The sequence below is a fragment of the Raphanus sativus genome, chromosome 2, assembly GCF_000801105.2.
Source record: "Raphanus sativus cultivar WK10039 chromosome 2, ASM80110v3, whole genome shotgun sequence".
Lineage (NCBI taxonomy): Eukaryota > Viridiplantae > Streptophyta > Magnoliopsida > Brassicales > Brassicaceae > Raphanus > Raphanus sativus.
In genome coordinates, this window is record NC_079512.1 from 36,143,108 (window position 1) to 36,161,065 (window position 17,958).

General features: G+C 33.9%; 2 protein-coding genes across 7 annotated transcripts; one reads left to right on the plus strand and one right to left on the minus strand.

Annotated features, from left to right (window-relative positions):
* Positions 1 to 5,613: 5,613 nt before the first annotated feature.
* Positions 5,614 to 8,493, minus strand: LOC108840702 (uncharacterized). 6 transcript variants are annotated; one of them, XR_008942747.1, is made up of 9 exons: positions 7,760 to 8,333; positions 7,517 to 7,608; positions 7,315 to 7,365; positions 7,074 to 7,244; positions 6,911 to 6,994; positions 6,723 to 6,828; positions 6,409 to 6,640; positions 6,250 to 6,339; positions 5,614 to 6,091 (listed from the first exon to the last, which is right to left on the minus strand). XR_008942747.1 is itself a non-coding variant. In XM_057003473.1 (7 exons), the coding sequence occupies exons 5-7, from the start codon at positions 6,490 to 6,492 to the stop codon at positions 5,747 to 5,749; spliced, it is 519 nt and encodes a 172-aa protein (XP_056859453.1). In that variant the 5' UTR covers positions 6,493 to 6,828; positions 6,911 to 6,994; positions 7,074 to 7,244; positions 7,517 to 7,608; positions 7,760 to 8,219; the 3' UTR covers positions 5,614 to 5,746. The 6 variants fall into 6 exon arrangements, 1 of the variants encoding a protein (XP_056859453.1); XR_008942750.1 differs by having other exon boundaries at positions 6,166 to 6,339; positions 6,409 to 6,828; positions 7,760 to 8,493; XR_008942749.1 differs by having other exon boundaries at positions 6,409 to 6,828; positions 7,319 to 7,365; positions 7,760 to 8,476.
* A 3,164-nt stretch (positions 8,494 to 11,657) lies between these two features.
* LOC130508175 (CBL-interacting serine/threonine-protein kinase 6) lies at positions 11,658 to 13,458 on the plus strand. Its single transcript, XM_057003472.1, has one exon. It carries the CDS (start codon positions 12,010 to 12,012, stop codon positions 13,330 to 13,332), a length of 1,323 nt encoding a protein of 440 aa, XP_056859452.1. The 5' UTR covers positions 11,658 to 12,009; the 3' UTR covers positions 13,333 to 13,458.
* Positions 13,459 to 17,958: the final 4,500 nt, after the last annotated feature.

A 17,958-nucleotide genomic window follows, 5' to 3' on the forward strand; every position in this document is an offset into this window, starting at 1 on the left:
TCGTGGCGCATACGTGTCAGCATCTGGGTGGATTTGGTTGCGCTGTAGTTGGGCCTAAACCATGTAATCTGTGTAACCCGTTTGTGGGCTTAGTTTGTGTTCTTTTGCTGTATGGACCGTGTGGTTTTATGGGCCTCCCTTGTACTATGCGTGGTTTAATATATATACCAGATGGAAAAAAAAGGTTCACATATTCCCCTATCATGAACTAACTTTTAACCGTGTTACTATTGTTGGTTAAGTTCGTTAGAAATCATTTTCGTTTGTTCGGTGTCTTCTCACAATCAGTGGTCTATAAAATACTGTATTTCGAACCAAACACCATTATTGATTTTTTTTATGCAGAGCTTCCATGTGAATCCCTCTTGTCCGCTAGTTACCAACGTTATTCCCATTCCAATCAATCAGTGTCTCTCTAATTTCGTCCACCAATAATAGTTAGATAAAAAGAAACTTTGAAAACAAAATTTAGCCAACTCGATACAAAACTGCATCCATGGTTCGGCATTTTTCTTTCTAAAGTCAGCAAATAACTGAAATAAACGAAAAATTCAACCCAAGATTCAGTGAAAGGCATGCATCATGATTCATACCATTTATATGCACAGAGTAGCACATATCACTATACGAACCTTTTCTTTATTTTTATTCAGCTTTATTCTATTTATTTAGCGAAATATTATTTATTTAAAATAAATAAATATCATTTACATTATATATGAGGCACACACACACATATATGTATGTATATGTATATATGCACATTGCAAACCTGCAAATGCGATATGCTAATAAAACCCCTAACAGAAAAAAAACGATGGATGTGTTTTAGTTCGAGCATGTAAATTTCCAAACATAATTTTTATAAAATACCAAATTTCTCTCCATTAGACACTAAATTTCAATCTGCTAAACTTTGATTTGGAAATAATTTTAAATATCTAAGAAGTCAAAACGGAGTATAATATCATCTCAGGAAATGTAATCAATTTAAATCATTTTTCGAATAATTTGACACTAAACATAAGAATCAAACCCATTGTATTAGTTATATTGAATTTCTACGGGTTTGTCGTTGTCTATGACAGTGGAAACGTCTTTGTTTGTTATAAGAGAAAATGGAATCATAGATAGACAAGATAATGGTATGTTGATGTTAATAATGGATTGAAAATGAAATAAAGTAATAATATTTTGTATAATTCATTGCTAGTAATGCCTGCATGCAGAGTACATGTTATTGATGGCATTGCCGTGCAATATTGTGTCACACGTGTTCATTTTTTGCTGGCTCTCCACGACCAAAGGATCCAACGAGAATGATGATTACAATAAAAATGATTAATTAGTTTGTGATATATATATATACTAGATCTTGACCCGTGCGACCGCACGGATATTTATCTTCTGTTTTTAGTTTTTTTGTATTAAATGATGTATTTGTAATATTTGATAATAAATTTATATCGAAAACTAATTTTTGCAGTTATAACAAAAATTAAAATTAAAATTTTAATAAAATATTCTTATATAAATTCAGTTATCCTAATTAAAATAGTATAGATGTGGGTCATAATTCTTTCGAATTCCAAATATTTGGAATTTCTATTAATATAAATTTGTTAAAAAATAATCACACTCGGCATTTAATTTTAAATCTTAATTTGGGTGTACTAAATGTTATATTTGTAAATGTAATCATATTAAATTAAGTAATTTTATATTTTTGCGTTTAACGTAAAATGTATCACCGACAGTGGAGATCACCTAAACAAATCTAACATTTATATGATTAGATGTATGTGTAAGATATATAACAAACAAAGTTTTTAAATGATAAGTATGAAAATACACAATATGGTTAATATGCTATTAAACATGATACGTTACTTATAAAATTTGTAAGAATAAATAATTGTTAGACTTTTAACAAATTTGTGACATATAAAAATTAAGATTATAATTTGTAAGAAAATGAAATGTAATATAATATATATTTGATCTAACTGCTAATTCATTATAAATGGGCTTACGTGTTCAATAATTTTCAGATTGGATTTTGACAATTAGTTTTCATAATTACTGTAGACTAATGAGAAAATCAATGGAAAATAATTTTTTGAAAATAAATAAAGTGATTCAGTTTCTATATCTTATAGTAGAGATGGGCGTTCGGATATTCATTCGGGTTTGATTCAGGTCTCTTTGGGTTTTAGATTTTTGGGGTGAAAGGTTTTAGCCTCATTCGGTATTTATAATTTGGGTTCATGTTCTGGTTCGGATAACTCATTTGAATTGTTTAAAAGATTAAAATTCTTAAAATATAAAAGTAAAAATTTATATAACAAATAAATTTGAATAATGTATGGAAAAAACTTAAACTTAACATAAAAATTGTTTTGGTTCGAATATTAAAAGATAGTGATCTCCTACCATATCATATGCGATTTTTATTATCATTAAATATGGTAAACTTAGAATTAGGAAATGTATTTATTAAACTGAAAAGACAGCATTAATATAATTATAAATATTTTCGAAATTGATTTAGTAGAGAAAGAAAATTAAATTTTATATTATGACAACACATTAACTCAACCGGAAAAGACAACATTAAAATAGGTAACTTAATTTATATTAAGACAACACATTAACTCAACTGGAAAAGACAAGCATTAAATTAGGTAGTTTAATTTAATTCTCAGTGGCATTTAGGCGTAAATACTGTGCAACTTGTAGGGTTAATCCATACGTGTACTTCTGTTTTAATAAAGTAGATATATAAGAGCATAATTATCGCAGTCTCTTGCTGCGTTTTTATGGTGGTGGTATATTATTTTGCAAAAACCAAAATCAAAAGTCGCAAAATAAGAAGCGTTTATGGTCTGTTTTTTTGTACTGTTTGTAGATTTCATTGACACGTAGCAGCCCGCGAACGATTTATTTTTCATTTTTTAATTATACCAAAAAAATAAAATAAAAATAAAAAAACCCAAGTGGGTTTTTGCGATAAAAATGCTTTAATATTCCATTATTTTTCCTCCCTTGATATATTTACCATCTTTTAAGTATATGTTGTGTATCGGTAATATCAATACTACAAACTATAACACATTTTGTAAATAATTGTGAATGTATTTACTTGTTGTATTTTTTATATCAAGAAACATGTGTTGTTAGACTTGATTTGTTCGAAGGTTAACAAAATGTTTACTCTGTTACAGGAAGTACATTTCTCATTTCATTTTTTTCATTTCATTAAAAGTATGTTAGTTCCATCGTTATCATCTCACCTATGAATACATCATCGGCAGCAAAATACGACCGGACATATTGATAATTATGTCTGATTATTAGTCCAAAACTTTGGAGTATGATTGGTTAAGTAGTGGAGTAAAATGGTGAAAAAAATAGGGATAAAGTGGAAATGGGAGGAATGAAAAGTAATAAAGTTGGAAGAAATATTTTCATCTCATAAAAATTAGAGGAATACTTTACTCTAGTTTCATTACATTTTTCAACTTTTTGGAGTAAATGAGCTGAAATTGTTTTCCACTTGATTGGGACAAATCAGTCACACCCCAAATGTATCTTAATGAGATTATACTAGTTGATACATATTGGCGACGGAATGGACCCACCATGGCTACAAAAAGACGAGACACCGCCACCAAAGTGAAAGAGAGAATATACTATGGGTCCCATGATTGCGTCATGATGTAATAGAACCGGAACCAGCAAACGCCTGTCCATCTTTTGTTTTTGTGGTTATTTTTGCTCTTGCTACTCCTCTTTTCTTCCTGTTGAACTAGCACGAGAACATGCAATAATTTCAACAAATTACAGGTTTATTTAGGTTTAATGGTCATAAATCTATTTACATAAGTACAAATAACAACTAGACATTGTTGCACCAGCAAGATAATGACTAAAAACCCATATCCCTGATCTCGTTTCATTTTTTTCTGATGATTTGTTTTATGAGCTTTTTTAGCCGCACACAAACAACCAACTAAACTACAATAGTTCATGCAAAATCATACAGTATCTTTAAAAAAAATAGAAGCGTTAACTACTATCAGAACTTAAAAACCAAAATGGATTTACTTTCTTTCAGACGACATGATGTATATGAAAAAATGCACGAGGAAGCTGTATTCTTCAGAGATGGAACTATGATGCTAATATCAATTAATTAACTAGGTGCAGTGATCATCTTGGGTAATGCTATGAAACCTCTCTTTCTTCCAAATTTTAACATTAGTTTTTTTTTATCAACGCAACATTAATTTATAATTGTTTTGATCGATTATAGTTGGTATGATCCATCTCTTTCCATTGCATATGCATCGATAGTATATGTAAAGTGCCCTTCATGAAAACTTGAACATTTTGGATCTAGTATAATTGGAGATGATCTGCTCATAGCTCATTCATGTAGTCTGGGTACGAGCGGAAAGCTCTACAATTCCATAACCCTGAATTTTGTATTTTAAAATTTGTTTTAAGAATGTTTGTACATTGCAGTAAAAAATGATAGTTTGCTGATATTAGTGTTTAGTGTTTATTGTTTAAGGATATATACATGGGTTGAGGTTAGGGTTCAAATATTTCCACTGTCGTAAACTTTTCACCAATAAAACACAATCATATACAGTTATTTGTTGAAATATTACTTGTTAATTAATAATAATATGTGTTTCTTTGTCTACTAACGCGTATTACCAAATTCGAATTCTAGTTATGCATTCATAAAGATACTAGGGTATATGCTCCGTCTGTTAAACAACATGTAATGACCACCATTATTTAAAGAATAAATTTAATTAATGATTATAGTATCCAATAATGTTTAGGAGACAATTAAGACTTCACATCAACGGTGTTAGTTCGTCTAAAACAATCAAGCAACGCTGTGACTAATAAATATCAATGATGAATGGAGATTCTTATTTTCTTGGCTATATTTGGATTGTTTTAAAAGTTCAAAATTCTATATACTAGGGACGAAGCCCCGCGCAAGCGCGGGGACATGACAATTAGATATGTTATATACTTTTAAAATGTTATAGGAAATGTTGGAAGGGTAAATCCTAGAACAAATCAATCACGCAAATGTTATAGGAAATTAATGTGGACACTTCTAGGTACGGAGCGGAGTTGTTGACAATGATTCATGTGTTCCCCAACCATCAGTGAGAGCCTGAGATCCTTAGAGAGAAAAGGTTACTTAGACGTCAAGTTAAAAAGGTTTGCAAGAAATGTTGGCGTTGCATTAAGGAATTGGTGAAATTATGCAGTGTGTATTTGTTGCTAGGATGGATCTATTAATGGAGAGATAAATTAAGTAGTTTTAGTTTTTACTACATGGTACCTTTTTTGTTTGAATTTATTGGTCTTTACTTATAGTTGATTAGGTGATGAGGGTAGAGTCCGCGTATTTGTAATTTCCAGTTTAGTTGTAAGCACGTTTATGTTCCAACTTTTTTGGGTTCTTTATTCAGAACTTTCCAGATTTCTATTTGGCTGGCTAATTGTAAGTGTATAATCGCTATGTTTATATATGATTTTGAATTCGTATAAAATGATCAGGTTAGTGATTTTTAATATAAATATTTGTCAACCCCTTTTTACATTAAGATTTTTAAAATTGTTGTCTTTGTGGATTAGTTAGCCGTAAAGGGCCAAATAAAAAAACCTGAAAATTGGGGAAAAAAATGTAAGAGTGTGAAATAGGAAATGCATATTAAATTATGAAACCGTAAAGAGACTGAAGCAAATTTGGGTTGACGATTAACAGTTTTGTTTCTTCACTCGCGGGGCGTTTACGGTCACCCTCTTTGCCTTCAACACCGGATGGATATGGTTCATTGGCTTTTCCCCCAACCTTGATGCTGGCAGAAGTGGATGCTTGGCCACCTTCCTCTTCAACACAGTTTGCAGACGCCGATGGAGCTTCATCGCTACTCTCTTTGCCTGCAGATGCGGATGGACTTGGTTCATCATCTTCACCTCTAACCTTGTTGCTCGCAGATGCCGATGCTTCCACACCTTCCACCTCAACAAATCCAGATTCATTGGTCTTGAAAGTCTGCCAAACAGTTTAACTTATGTTATACTGACATCAGTTAGTTTATAACGTATTGTAAAAATAAATTATAATACCTTGGGAGCTATGTTGTCAATGATTGCAGCAAACCAAGATTAATCCTCACTTCTAACTCAAAAAGAAACCATTGAAAAGATTACCTTTAGAATATTGTTTTCTCTATCCCTTGGTTCCTGGCATGTATCTTTCAAAAGAGCAGTGATCTGCTGTCCCACCATGATTTTGCACGCCTACATTTTGAAACCGAATCAGCGAACAACTTCATAAAAAGAACACAAAAAACAACGTTTAAGTTTTACCTCCATAGGGAAATAGCTTGCCTTCTTCTTATTTCCAATTTGGAGACACGGTAAATATGTGTGCTGTATCGTGAACCCATGCATCTCTCTCTTGAAACTACTCAATAACAGACTTCATCATAGCGTTCTCATCAACAGGAAACATAAGCTCTCTTGTTGGCTGAGTCATTAAACCGGCAACACGCATTTCCTTCTTACGTTTGCTCTATAAGTGACCTCGTCTTTCACTCCCCTGAGACACTTCTTGATCCGTTACAATCACCAGTACTGAGAAGATTCAAGGACTTAATACTATGTGATGAAGAGCATTGTACCTTAATACGATCAGAGTCAGATAATGGCTATGACAAGACATCTTTTCCAAGAAGCTGTGCTAAAAACTCAATCAAAGGAAGAGACTGAATGCAGCTGAAGCCATGTCTACAAAGCAAAGGAGAGAATTTTAATGTGACTGTACATAAGCACAATAAAGTAACAAATCTCTTAAAGTTCACTTTTTTACCGATGTTTAAAGTTAAACCCACACCATGATTGTATATTAGTCCGTGCAACGAACTTGATAGCCACCTTATATGATCACTCCCATCTACCAAAACCCAGACAAAAACATGTCAATTTTTTCAAATGAAAACAATATTACTCGAGTAAGTGAAGAAAACTCTTACATAGGGCCATTGATGATACTGTCGTCTCATCAAAGATCTTAACAGCGAACTCTTTCCAAGTGAAAGGAAGCTCCCCGACAGTGCAGAGGCTTTTCCGGCCTGAGATCAGACTCTTTATGTAGTCTCACTAACTCAGCAATGATTGCTCTCGACTTCAGGAGTTATTGTAACCTGCAAGGAGTAAACTAATGTCAACATAAAAAATATGAACAATATTCAATAAGATAAACCATAATTATACCAACAGCCACTGAGACAAGTTGTACCATGAGATCCCACTTAGCTTAGGAGACTGTACAGTAAGAGAGAAAAAACAGAGTAATTACCAGAACTGTGCATGGCTTAGACAACGAAACGAATACATATGCAGTGAAAAATCAAGGGCACATGCGGATACACGTGAACAACCTAAGCACAGTTTTAGGAAAAGGTGAAGTTGTTACCTTAATAGAAATAATGGCACAAGAAGTAGCACCAATCTCGTAACCAAAAAGCAAAGCTCCAAGAGCTGGTAAGAGAAACCTGCAACAAATGTCTGCTTGGTATGAACCATGTGCAAACCAAACATTAGCTTTTTTAGAAGAAACATTGGCAATAATCTGTTAATAGCAACCACAATCTTTCTGTGACCACAGTTGGTGGTGTTATGACTTCCTAACAATAGAAAACGACAGAAAAGAACTCACGGGGAATGGCTGCAAGAACAGAGTAGTCTTCTGGGCTGTGGTGTTCTCCTTAATCAAAGGTTCTTTGACCGAGCTAATCCCACCTGAAGATAAATCACCAACCTACACACCAACACCAGTTGCACATATTACATGGAAATTAAACTAAAATTCCAACCCTAAGACGAAAAATTCAAACTCAACCTACATATTGCATTTCACGACTTTCTAAAGCCCTCAATAAACAGAACCTAGTGCATTTTTTTGTTGGTGAAACGGAGAAAAGAGGAAAAATATCAAACGAAGATGTGTAAAAGAGAAGCTCGACATGTCCAAGAAAAACGATCGATTGCTTCTCGGAATCAAACACCATGGTTACGACATTTGCTTCGCAGATTAAGAATGGAGGGGAGACGGCAAGGTTGAATTGTAGAAGAATAACAGTGAAGCCCTAATTGACTCGAGAGTTTCACTTATTTTTCAAACAATACGCAGAATTCCACTGATTTAACACGGAAACACAAATCAGACCAGACCAAACTCCAACCAATTCGACTAAACCAAACCGAGACGTGGGACCCATAATCATTAAAAGGAAGCTGACGTGGATGCCTTAAGAAGAGAAGAAACTGTGGCATTATATATATGATTCTAAACAAACCAACTCGATGTTTATTGTTTGTTTGCTCAAACTCAAGACTGGTTTAGGGATGATATAAGACATGCAAAGTTAATTTTGAAACGAAATTGATACTTATGGTCTTTCCAATCGTTTTAATTTTAATTTGATTTGTATTATACAATATCATTTCAAGGTGTCAACACAATTTCATGTATATACCATTTGACATTCAATTATAAATGATATAAGAAACTACTAAACAAACCATATTGGCCCATGCGCTATTGGCGATTCAACAACATCAAATTATATTAAAGATAGCTATGTTCCCATGGATGTCAGCAATTTTGCGTGATTGTACAAGTGTATGTGTATCTCAGTCTTCTCACATAAATTATTAACGAGAAGCGACAGAAGAGAGAGACAGAACAAAAGCCAATGAACGAGTCTCGTGAACGTGAAAATGAACAAGCAAGCTGCTTATTAATTATTATTTTGTTAGATATTTAACTAAGGCCTATGAGAGAAAGCGGTTCATATGAGAGTGCGATATATTGGAGTTTTCCAAACTGCTTTAGTCGCACATTGTTTTCTCGTAACGAGGTTAACTAGAGTGTATTTTGTTAACTGTAATCAGTGGAACCACTTGACTAAATATATATATGCGCTCCGCTTCAAAGTTTAAACATCATTACAACAATTGTACTCGTTTACATCTTAATGACAAGTAAGTTAGACGAAAACTATAATGTAAATATCGAAACTAATTTCGGTGTGTGACGTAGCCACGTAGGGTTTCAATGCATTTCTGATGACATAAAGTTAAAAAATTTCACTAGAGGTCAATTTCCGTTTCTATAGACGAAAACGTGTTTGGAATGTATGATGTTAGATGACGCAGAAGTGCAACGCTAATTTTTATTATCTTTCAAAACTAATATTATACACTAGAATATAAAGGAGGAAGACGTCCACACATGAGTAAAGGTTGGTATCGCTGACGCTGAGAGCCGCCCAAATGTTTCTGGTGGCCGAGGAGGAAATTAGCATCGTGATATCCTGTTGGGCCACTGAATGCAGTTTAATTTCTGTTCATTTTTAACAATTTCTTATTAATATTTTTCTAAAAGAAAATTCTGATTAAATTCTAAAAGGATAAAGTTTTGGATGGCAGTTCAGTTTGGTAATGACCTTCTTCTTCAGATAGTTTGGATATGTGTTGTTGATGTATTGATACATCACCACTCAAACTCAGTGGCGGAGGTAGGAAAACTTTTTTTTCAGGGAGTCAATTTCGAAATTAGCATATATCATAAGAGTTATTTAGCTAATAATCAATTCAATACTAGTATCTTATAATTAAAACCAAAATACAACACATGTAGAAATCATAAGAAAATATAACAAAATGATAATGACAAAAAGTTAGATAGTAGTATAAATTATTTTAGGACCTGACGGTGTAACCGCAGCGGTTGTGGTGCGATTGCGGATATTTGTGGATGCAGATAGTTGTAGTTTTAAGTGTTTTTAAGAGATTTGTACGAATGATACATCGGTTAGAAATTAGTATATTTGCGAAATACTTATGACTGATTAATTACCAAATACAGAGTTGTTAAATAATAAATTAACAATATTTATATTTTATAGAATTATAAAAGTATTAAAAATCATAACTATTAAAATATTTATAAAATTATATTTATAAATTTAAACTATTAAATTTTTTAAAATTATATTTTTTTTTGTTTTCAAGTTTTATAATAAAAATTAAAATACAATGTATATATTTTAGTATTTCTATTATTTCAATTTAAAATTTTTTATTGAATATTTTTATTTTTACTTTTATATTTTTCTTTTAAAAATGAAATTTACTCTTTCGCAACCGTCTGCAACTGCAAACGCTACTTGGAATCAATTTTTGTTTTTAAGAAATTTATAGCAGTTTGAAACGATTTGTAATATTTTCTATGATTCTTTTAAAATCCAACAGCTGTTACCAACCAAACTGCTGTTTGCGTTTACGGGTAGTAACAAAGAAATCAATCATGTCTCTAATCACAGTTTATGCCGTATGGTGTTGAGATGTGTATACGTATTTTCATTTGTGTATAAAAGTTTGTATATACGTATGTGTTTTGTACATTTACGTTACCATACAAAAGTTACACACATGTGACTTCATAATTGCCTGTTGTGTGCTAGCCAATCCAAATTGTTTCCTTGACAAGTTGCGACTGACATACGTGAATTTTAGATTAATCCCAACTTTACTTTAGCCCTCGGGAACTGGTTAATTGGTTACTATAACTCGTGAAAACTGTCGAGTGTTTGTATAAGAAATACTTTGATGCATCATGTATGCTCATTCAGTATATTGAGAATCATTTGTTCTGTGAGTATACATGATAGTTACTAATATGATCCCTATATTTCCTTGGTAAATGATTTTATTGTCCAATACTTCATAATGCGTGTTATGCTTACAAACTGTGCATTAGCTTTTCATTGGTTTTGTTTTTTAGTGTTCCTAAGAAGCGTAACTTATACGTATACGTGATACTTTGCTACAAATATCCACAGCTCAATATATATTTTGTTATGTTAATTTCAAAGATTAGTTACAGACGTATTAAGATCAAGATTAGTCTCTGCCTAAGGAGAGAACGAACTTCCCATTTTGTATTACTGTCTCCGTGTACAAAAAAACAGAGATAAAAGTAGAAATCCCTAGAATCAACACATTATTGGTCCACAAGGACCACAAGAAATGAAAACGATTAAACAAAAATAAAAGGAAGAAAATGGTAGGAATCTATAGAAAATGTAAGGTCAGGTCCTAGCATCCTACATTGTATGACACAATATATTTTAAAAATAAATTTTACATCTTTATAGATACAGAAACAAAATCAAATTAATAATTAATAATGATATTTGACTCAGTTAGCATATGCATTGTAGAGATGCAATGCATGCAATGCAAATTGCTAAGTAGGCACGGTCAACGAGAGACTTTCAAAAAATATATCTTACCTTATTAAAACAAAGACCAGAGGGGTAGAATAGTAAACCCCTCTCGCATCCGGTAACTTGTGGACACGTGCCTTCATCGCTATCAAATAATTGACAATCCCGAAGCCCCAACAAAGAAGTCTCTCGACACCTGTCGGTCAGTGAACGGAGACTAAACGGTGTATAGTTATCACTACTAATAAGGGTAGTCACGTAATTACAAAGGTCATTAAGACCTATATAAACACTACTCTGTCGGCTCTTTGAACCGGTGGAAAAAAAACAAGGTGGTTCTGTCTGTAAAAAAACGAGTTTCGTGTTTCACTCAGATTTTGTTTCTCTCTCCCTCTTCTACTGACTTTGATAAAAAAGAAAACGAGAGTGAAAACACCTTTTCAAGGGAATGCAGAGAGATGGTCGGATCATCGCAGGTGAAGACTAAGCTGTGTGATCGGTTTAACCGATCTGTCGGCGGCAGGAACTGCCACCGTAAACACGTCGAGGACGGGTGATCATATCCAACACTCTCGAATTCTCCGGACATCGAAAGCTTATCAAACCTTTTTTTCTGTTTTATTTTTACTTTTTAATTTTTAAAATCATCGTTGTAATAAAATAAATAAAAAACATGGTCGGACCAAAACCGGTGGAGAATGGATCTGACGTTGGGGCAAGCACGGGCCTCCTCCACGGACGTTACGAGCTAGGTCGTCTCCTAGGGCACGGGACATTCGCTAAGGTCTACCACGCGCGCAACGTATCAACCGGGAAAAGCGTGGCGATGAAAGTCGTGGGGAAAGAGAAGGTGGTGAAAGTCGGCATGGTGGATCAGATCAAGCGAGAGATCTCTGTGATGAGGATGGTGAAGCATCCCAACATCGTCGAGCTCCACGAGGTGATGGCGAGCAAATCCAAGATCTACTTCGCGATGGAGCTCGTGCGGGGCGGGGAGCTGTTCGCCAAAGTCGCGAAAGGAAGGCTGCGCGAGGACGCGGCGCGCGTGTACTTCCAGCAGCTGATCTCCGCCGTGGACTTCTGCCACAGCCGCGGGGTTTATCACCGAGATCTGAAGCCGGAGAATCTCTTGCTTGACGAAGAAGGTAACCTCAAGGTCACCGACTTCGGTCTCTCTGCTTTCACCGAGCATCTGAAGCAAGACGGGCTTCTCCACACGACGTGCGGAACTCCGGCGTACGTTGCGCCGGAGGTTATACTAAAGAAAGGTTACGACGGAGCTAAGGCGGATCTGTGGTCCTGCGGGGTGATCCTCTACGTGCTCCTCGCTGGTTACTTGCCGTTTCAGGATGATAATCTCGTGAACATGTATAGGAAGATCTACAGAGGAGACTTCAAGTGTCCCGGGTGGTTTTCTTCAGATGCGAGGAGGCTCGTGACGAAGCTTCTGGATCCGAATCCGAATACCCGGATCACTATCGACAAGGTTATGGACTCGCACTGGTTCAAGAAACCCTCGACTAGATCAAGAAACGAGCCAGTGGCGGTAACACCAGAGGCTGAGGATCTTGATGTGTCCGTGCACAAGTCCAAGGAAGAGACGGAGACGCTAAACGCGTTTCATATAATTGCGTTGTCCGAAGGGTTTGATCTCTCGCCCTTGTTCGAGGAGAAGAAGAAAGAGGAGAAGGTAGAGATGAGGTTCGCGACTTCCCGGCCGGCGAGCAGCGTGATATCGAGCCTTGAGGAAGCGGCGAAGGTCGGGAACAAGTTTGATGTGAGGAAGAGCGAGTGTAGAGTGAGGATCGAAGGGAAACAGAATGGCAGGAAAGGGAAGTTGGCGGTTGAGGCGGAGATATTCGCGGTGGCTCCGTCGTTTGTTGTTGTGGAGGTGAAGAAAGATCATGGGGACACTCTTGAGTACAATAACTTTTGCAGTACTGCTCTTAGACCAGCTCTCAAGGACGTCTTCTGGACTTCTACTACACCTGCTTGATTTTTAATCTGTTTAATAAATCTTGTGTGTTTTTAATTCCTCTGTCTGTAAAATATTGTTGGGTTCTAGATTCGGTTCTTGATTCTTGTTCTTGTTCTTGATTAATGAGTATCCCTTGAACTTTGATTAATCGTGTAAAAAAGGTTCGAGTCTTTTCATCATTTGTGTCGTTGCTGCCGATTTGTTGCGTCACGAAGCAGAGAATGTTTGTGTGGTGTGTGTTCGTGCGGTGTTAGAATCGTGTCTTTGAAAATTCCATATCAATAAATGAGTATTTATGACCCTTTAAGAATGTTCAAGTGTCAATTTTTATGCATTCTCTATGTCTCTCTTGTTTTTCTTTTGCACGTCTCTTACATTGTAATTTGTAAATAATGATCATGACATAATCTTTTGAAACTTTCCTACTTGTAATGTCTTAAGTAGGACTGGGCGTTTTTACCTCAACCCGAAATACCTATCTAAATCTGAACCAAAAAAATCAAAACCGAATCCGAATTGCTATACAAAAATATCCGAATGAGACTTATGAGTTTAGTACTTTGGTGTTGAGTTATAATCCGAACCGAACTAAAATCCAAACTAGGATCCGATAATATCCGATTAGTTAAATATGTTAATGTTTTATATATTTTAAGGTGATTTAGATATTTCAAAGTATTCAAAATATTTTTATAGTTTGTTTAATTTGTTATTTTGAATACATTTTAGCTAATTTAGATAGTTTAACTAATATTTAGTTAGATTTATAAATAATTTATATATTTTGAAATAAAAAAAATTGTCAATTTTCGAGGTTTAAAAAGATATTTTTTGGACGATTTTAAACAATGGTTACATCCGATCCGAACAGAACTCGGAAAGAACCAAATCCGAAAAGAACCAAACCGAATCCGATCTAATAATTAGTAAAACCTAAATAATAATTCTGGACATAACACCGAAAATCCGAATCACCCGGACTGATACCGAATGGACCACCGAACGTCCAAGCCTAGGCCTAGTCTTAAGATTCATGTGTATACTGATAACTCATTGAATTTGAGTTCGAATTGACTTTGAATCTTCTCGAGATAAACACAGTAGAGCAATTGATAATTCATAACAGTTAGATAACTCATTGAACGTCCAGGCCTAGGCCTAGTCTTAAGATATATATATATATATATATATTTTTTAAATAACATAACGAATGTTGTTTATAATTTTAACCAAGCGAGGACGGCCTAGTGGTTTTGAGGGAGCTTCGACTCCAATACGGACCCGGGTTCGAATCCCGCTGGCCACTGGGGGTTAAATTTAAAATCTGGGTTCCTCCAGTGTCCGGTGACCGAGGCGTACTCCGGCCGATAATGTAGGCTGATACGGACACTCGCCGCTAGTCTGGATCCACTTCGGTGGATGCCAGGATACACCGGATTATTCAAAAAAAAAAAAAAGATAAGTCAGTTCTAGCAAAGAAAAAAAAGATAAGTCGGTTAACTATCGATTGGAGAAAACTTGTGATGTAATTAATCAAGTCGGCGTATTCGGCCTAATTAACTTGGCAAAAGGCTACGCTCCAACGTGGTACCAATAGTATGATATGATTAAGGATAAGATTTTGTTTCTCATTTTTTACACGTCTCTTACATTGGAGTGATTAGAACATCACCTTTCGTCGTAAGTCTCTCCCTTTCGGGTTAATGTAGATCAGTCTCTTTTCTTTTTAATCTTTTCTTTCTATGGTCCAATTTATAGTGTCTTATTGATTCAGACGCTCTTAAGAGTCATGTGGGTATTGATGCGTGTCCACATAACTCCATAAAAAAGTTTATTCGTCTTAACTTTATCGAGTCTTCTCCCTATCTGCATACTAGAAGTATCACACATTTTAACTCGTAAAAATTCAGTCTAATAACTTTAGCAATTGGATTATAGCTCAAACGTGGTATCGATAATATGATTAGTGATAAGTTGTTTTCTCCCGTCAAATACAAATGGGGATAAGTATTACTAAAATTATAGAAGATAAAAAAATAGTGGAGTAGAAAAGAAGGTGGATCCTGATAATATTAAAAGGAAAAAGGAAGATGAGGTGGGCAACATAACAAAAGTAGAAGTTGCGTGATTGAGATAGATGTTTCATGAACCATATTATATGTTATCTGTTTAACATTTTATTAATAAAGTTTCGTTATCATATTTGACATGTGATCAATTACAGATATGCAAACTTACAACCCATGAGTTATTACTTGAAAAATAACAGTGACATCAAATATTTCAACACGTATAACTGTCCAGTGCCAGTGATCGAAGTTTATGAATTATAGTTTTCTTATTATTAGCATTTTGGGTCTATTTGTAGAAACCTCGAATGATGTACTGTAAAAGCTTCAAATTATCTTAATGAATGTTTTTGATAAAATATCACTTATAAATGTTGTATTGGGACATCAGTCACTTTAATAGCTGTTTTAAGTTGACATGATAAGTAATTTATAACTGAACTAGTTTTCGGTCCCGTACGTAGTACGGGAAAAAATTCTTAAATTTTTGTATGTTTAACATATATTTTGAACCTATATTAACAATAGACTTTGGGTTTAAAATATACTAACACCGCATATGTTATCTCTACTATTTTTGGGTGTCAAGAGATACCAGAAAAATGTTAATTTGTATTTGCATAATATAACCATATATATGAATAATATATAGAGAAAATCATCAAAATTTACTGCAGTAATAAACTAACATTCTTATATTGACAATATTACCTCTATCTCGTTCCAATAGAGAAACACCAATATGTCATCTTCACGTTTTTTATGGCAACATGAGTTGTTTTTCTTTTGCCTTATATATAAATCTATAATAAACAAAGAAAAACTCAATAACAATGAAACAACGGAAAGAAAAGTGCTAAAATAATACAGGGTCTGGTTTCTTAAATATATTTGTGCAATCTTGTGCCTGAAATTAGGAATCTGAAAAAATAGGGATTTATCTACACTTATAGAAAACTATGTCAGAGTTCATTTTAGTTATAGAAAATTTATTTATAATTTTATAATTTTTTGATTGGCTTAAGTTTTATGATGTCGATATAACTAATTAGCGTTAATTGTTACTTGTGTTAACTAAATTCCTCGGTATCTCTATTTTGTTTTACAACTCCAAAATTTTATGATTTCTTAAGGTCATCAACAACACTGCTAGACTACACAAACAACAAAAGAAAAATGTTACATATTTTTTATATAAGTAGGATAATAGGAAATGCACATGCACTTTTTCACACAATTCAAATACAGATATATGTAATATGAAATTTGCTGAAAAAAAAATTGGATAAAGTATACCTTAGTCACTGATGAATTTTTTATTTTCCATTCTGTTACAAAAGACGTAAGCTCTGATTCAAGTGCCATCTTCAACAAAAAAAAAGAGATTATTTGTTATAGAATAAGAGAACACTGTTGAATATCTAAGAAAACAAAGAAGAGTTGACAATGAAAAAGATAGAGAAGGAGAAAAAAAAGAAGAATAAATTAGTCCATCTAGAAGTTAATATAGGAAAAAGAACAGTTTGAAGTTTGTGAACGTGGGATTGATTTATTTGAGAAAATCCAGGAATTTAGTTAGTTGGAGGTTTAGATAAATAGAAATCGCTTGAATGTTATTTTTCATTATTTTTAATTTTTTTTTTTAAGAGACTTTCCATGTGTCAGAATACTATTGGCAAGGTGACTTGCGCTTTAGTATATAGGGATAAGAGATGGAAGTTGTGTTCAGGTTTAGGGAATACAGCTCAGTTGATGACAGAGAGTTGTGGTTCACCTTGTTCTGTAATTGGCAATTTGGAAGCACTAGAAATACTGAAAAGAGTAATAATTATATAATAACTTTTTGGCATTTAACATCCATATCAAATTAAATATATAAGTACTTATAATTGAAAGGCATTATATATGTAGAATGTATTATTCTTTCCGTATCCGATATTCGAGATCTCTCACGTATTCATAAAGTTGAAGTACGAATTATAATGGCCTTCCAACAAAAAATGGAAGAATTAAATTTACTTTTGAAACTTTAAGGGAGCAATCATGGGTCATAAAGTCGAATACGATGAGACTGATCGATTAGAATGATAAATCCACATGGGTTTTAATTATAAGTTTTACTCCACATGGAGTATACTTTTACTTGATTTCAAATTTTCAATAATTAAGACGAGACATGATCACGAAGATATTGGCTTTGGTTGATTGGTTCTGTCCACAAAACACGAAATGCCACCATATGCATGTGCTACCGTTGATCTTTGTCCATGTGGTTTCTTATCCGATCTTCTTGGAATTGAGATGATGTCTATTGTTCGAAAAATGACCATCAAATGGATGGCGTAGAATAAATGGATCATGCGATGTATATGTAGTGAATAATATACTGATATGTATTATCTGATATACTGTAGTAAGCAAAACAATTAAATGACGATCTTGAAAACTGTCGTGTGGTTATAATTTCTATCAAAATTCGACTATTTGGTTGTCTTCAATTCATATATGTTTTGTGTATATTTTGGGGTTTAAATTAAAATTAACTGTGCACCGCGCTTAAACCAGATATACCACA

Excerpts from the sequence above, each read along its gene's own strand:
- LOC108840702 (XM_057003473.1), bottom strand. The coding sequence starts at position 6,492 with ATGCATGGGTTCACGATACAGCACACATATTTACCGTGTCTCCAAATT. Across the intron at positions 6,340-6,408 it reads CAAGCTATTTCCCTATGGAG|GCGTGCAAAATCATGGTGGG; the intron begins GTAAAACTTAAA and ends TTCAAAATGTAG. Across the intron at positions 6,092-6,249 it reads GAGAAAACAATATTCTAAAG|ACTTTCAAGACCAATGAATC; the intron begins GTAATCTTTTCA and ends ACTGTTTGGCAG.
- LOC130508175 (XM_057003472.1), top strand. The coding sequence starts at position 12,010 with ATGGTCGGACCAAAACCGGTGGAGAATGGATCTGACGTTGGGGCAAGC.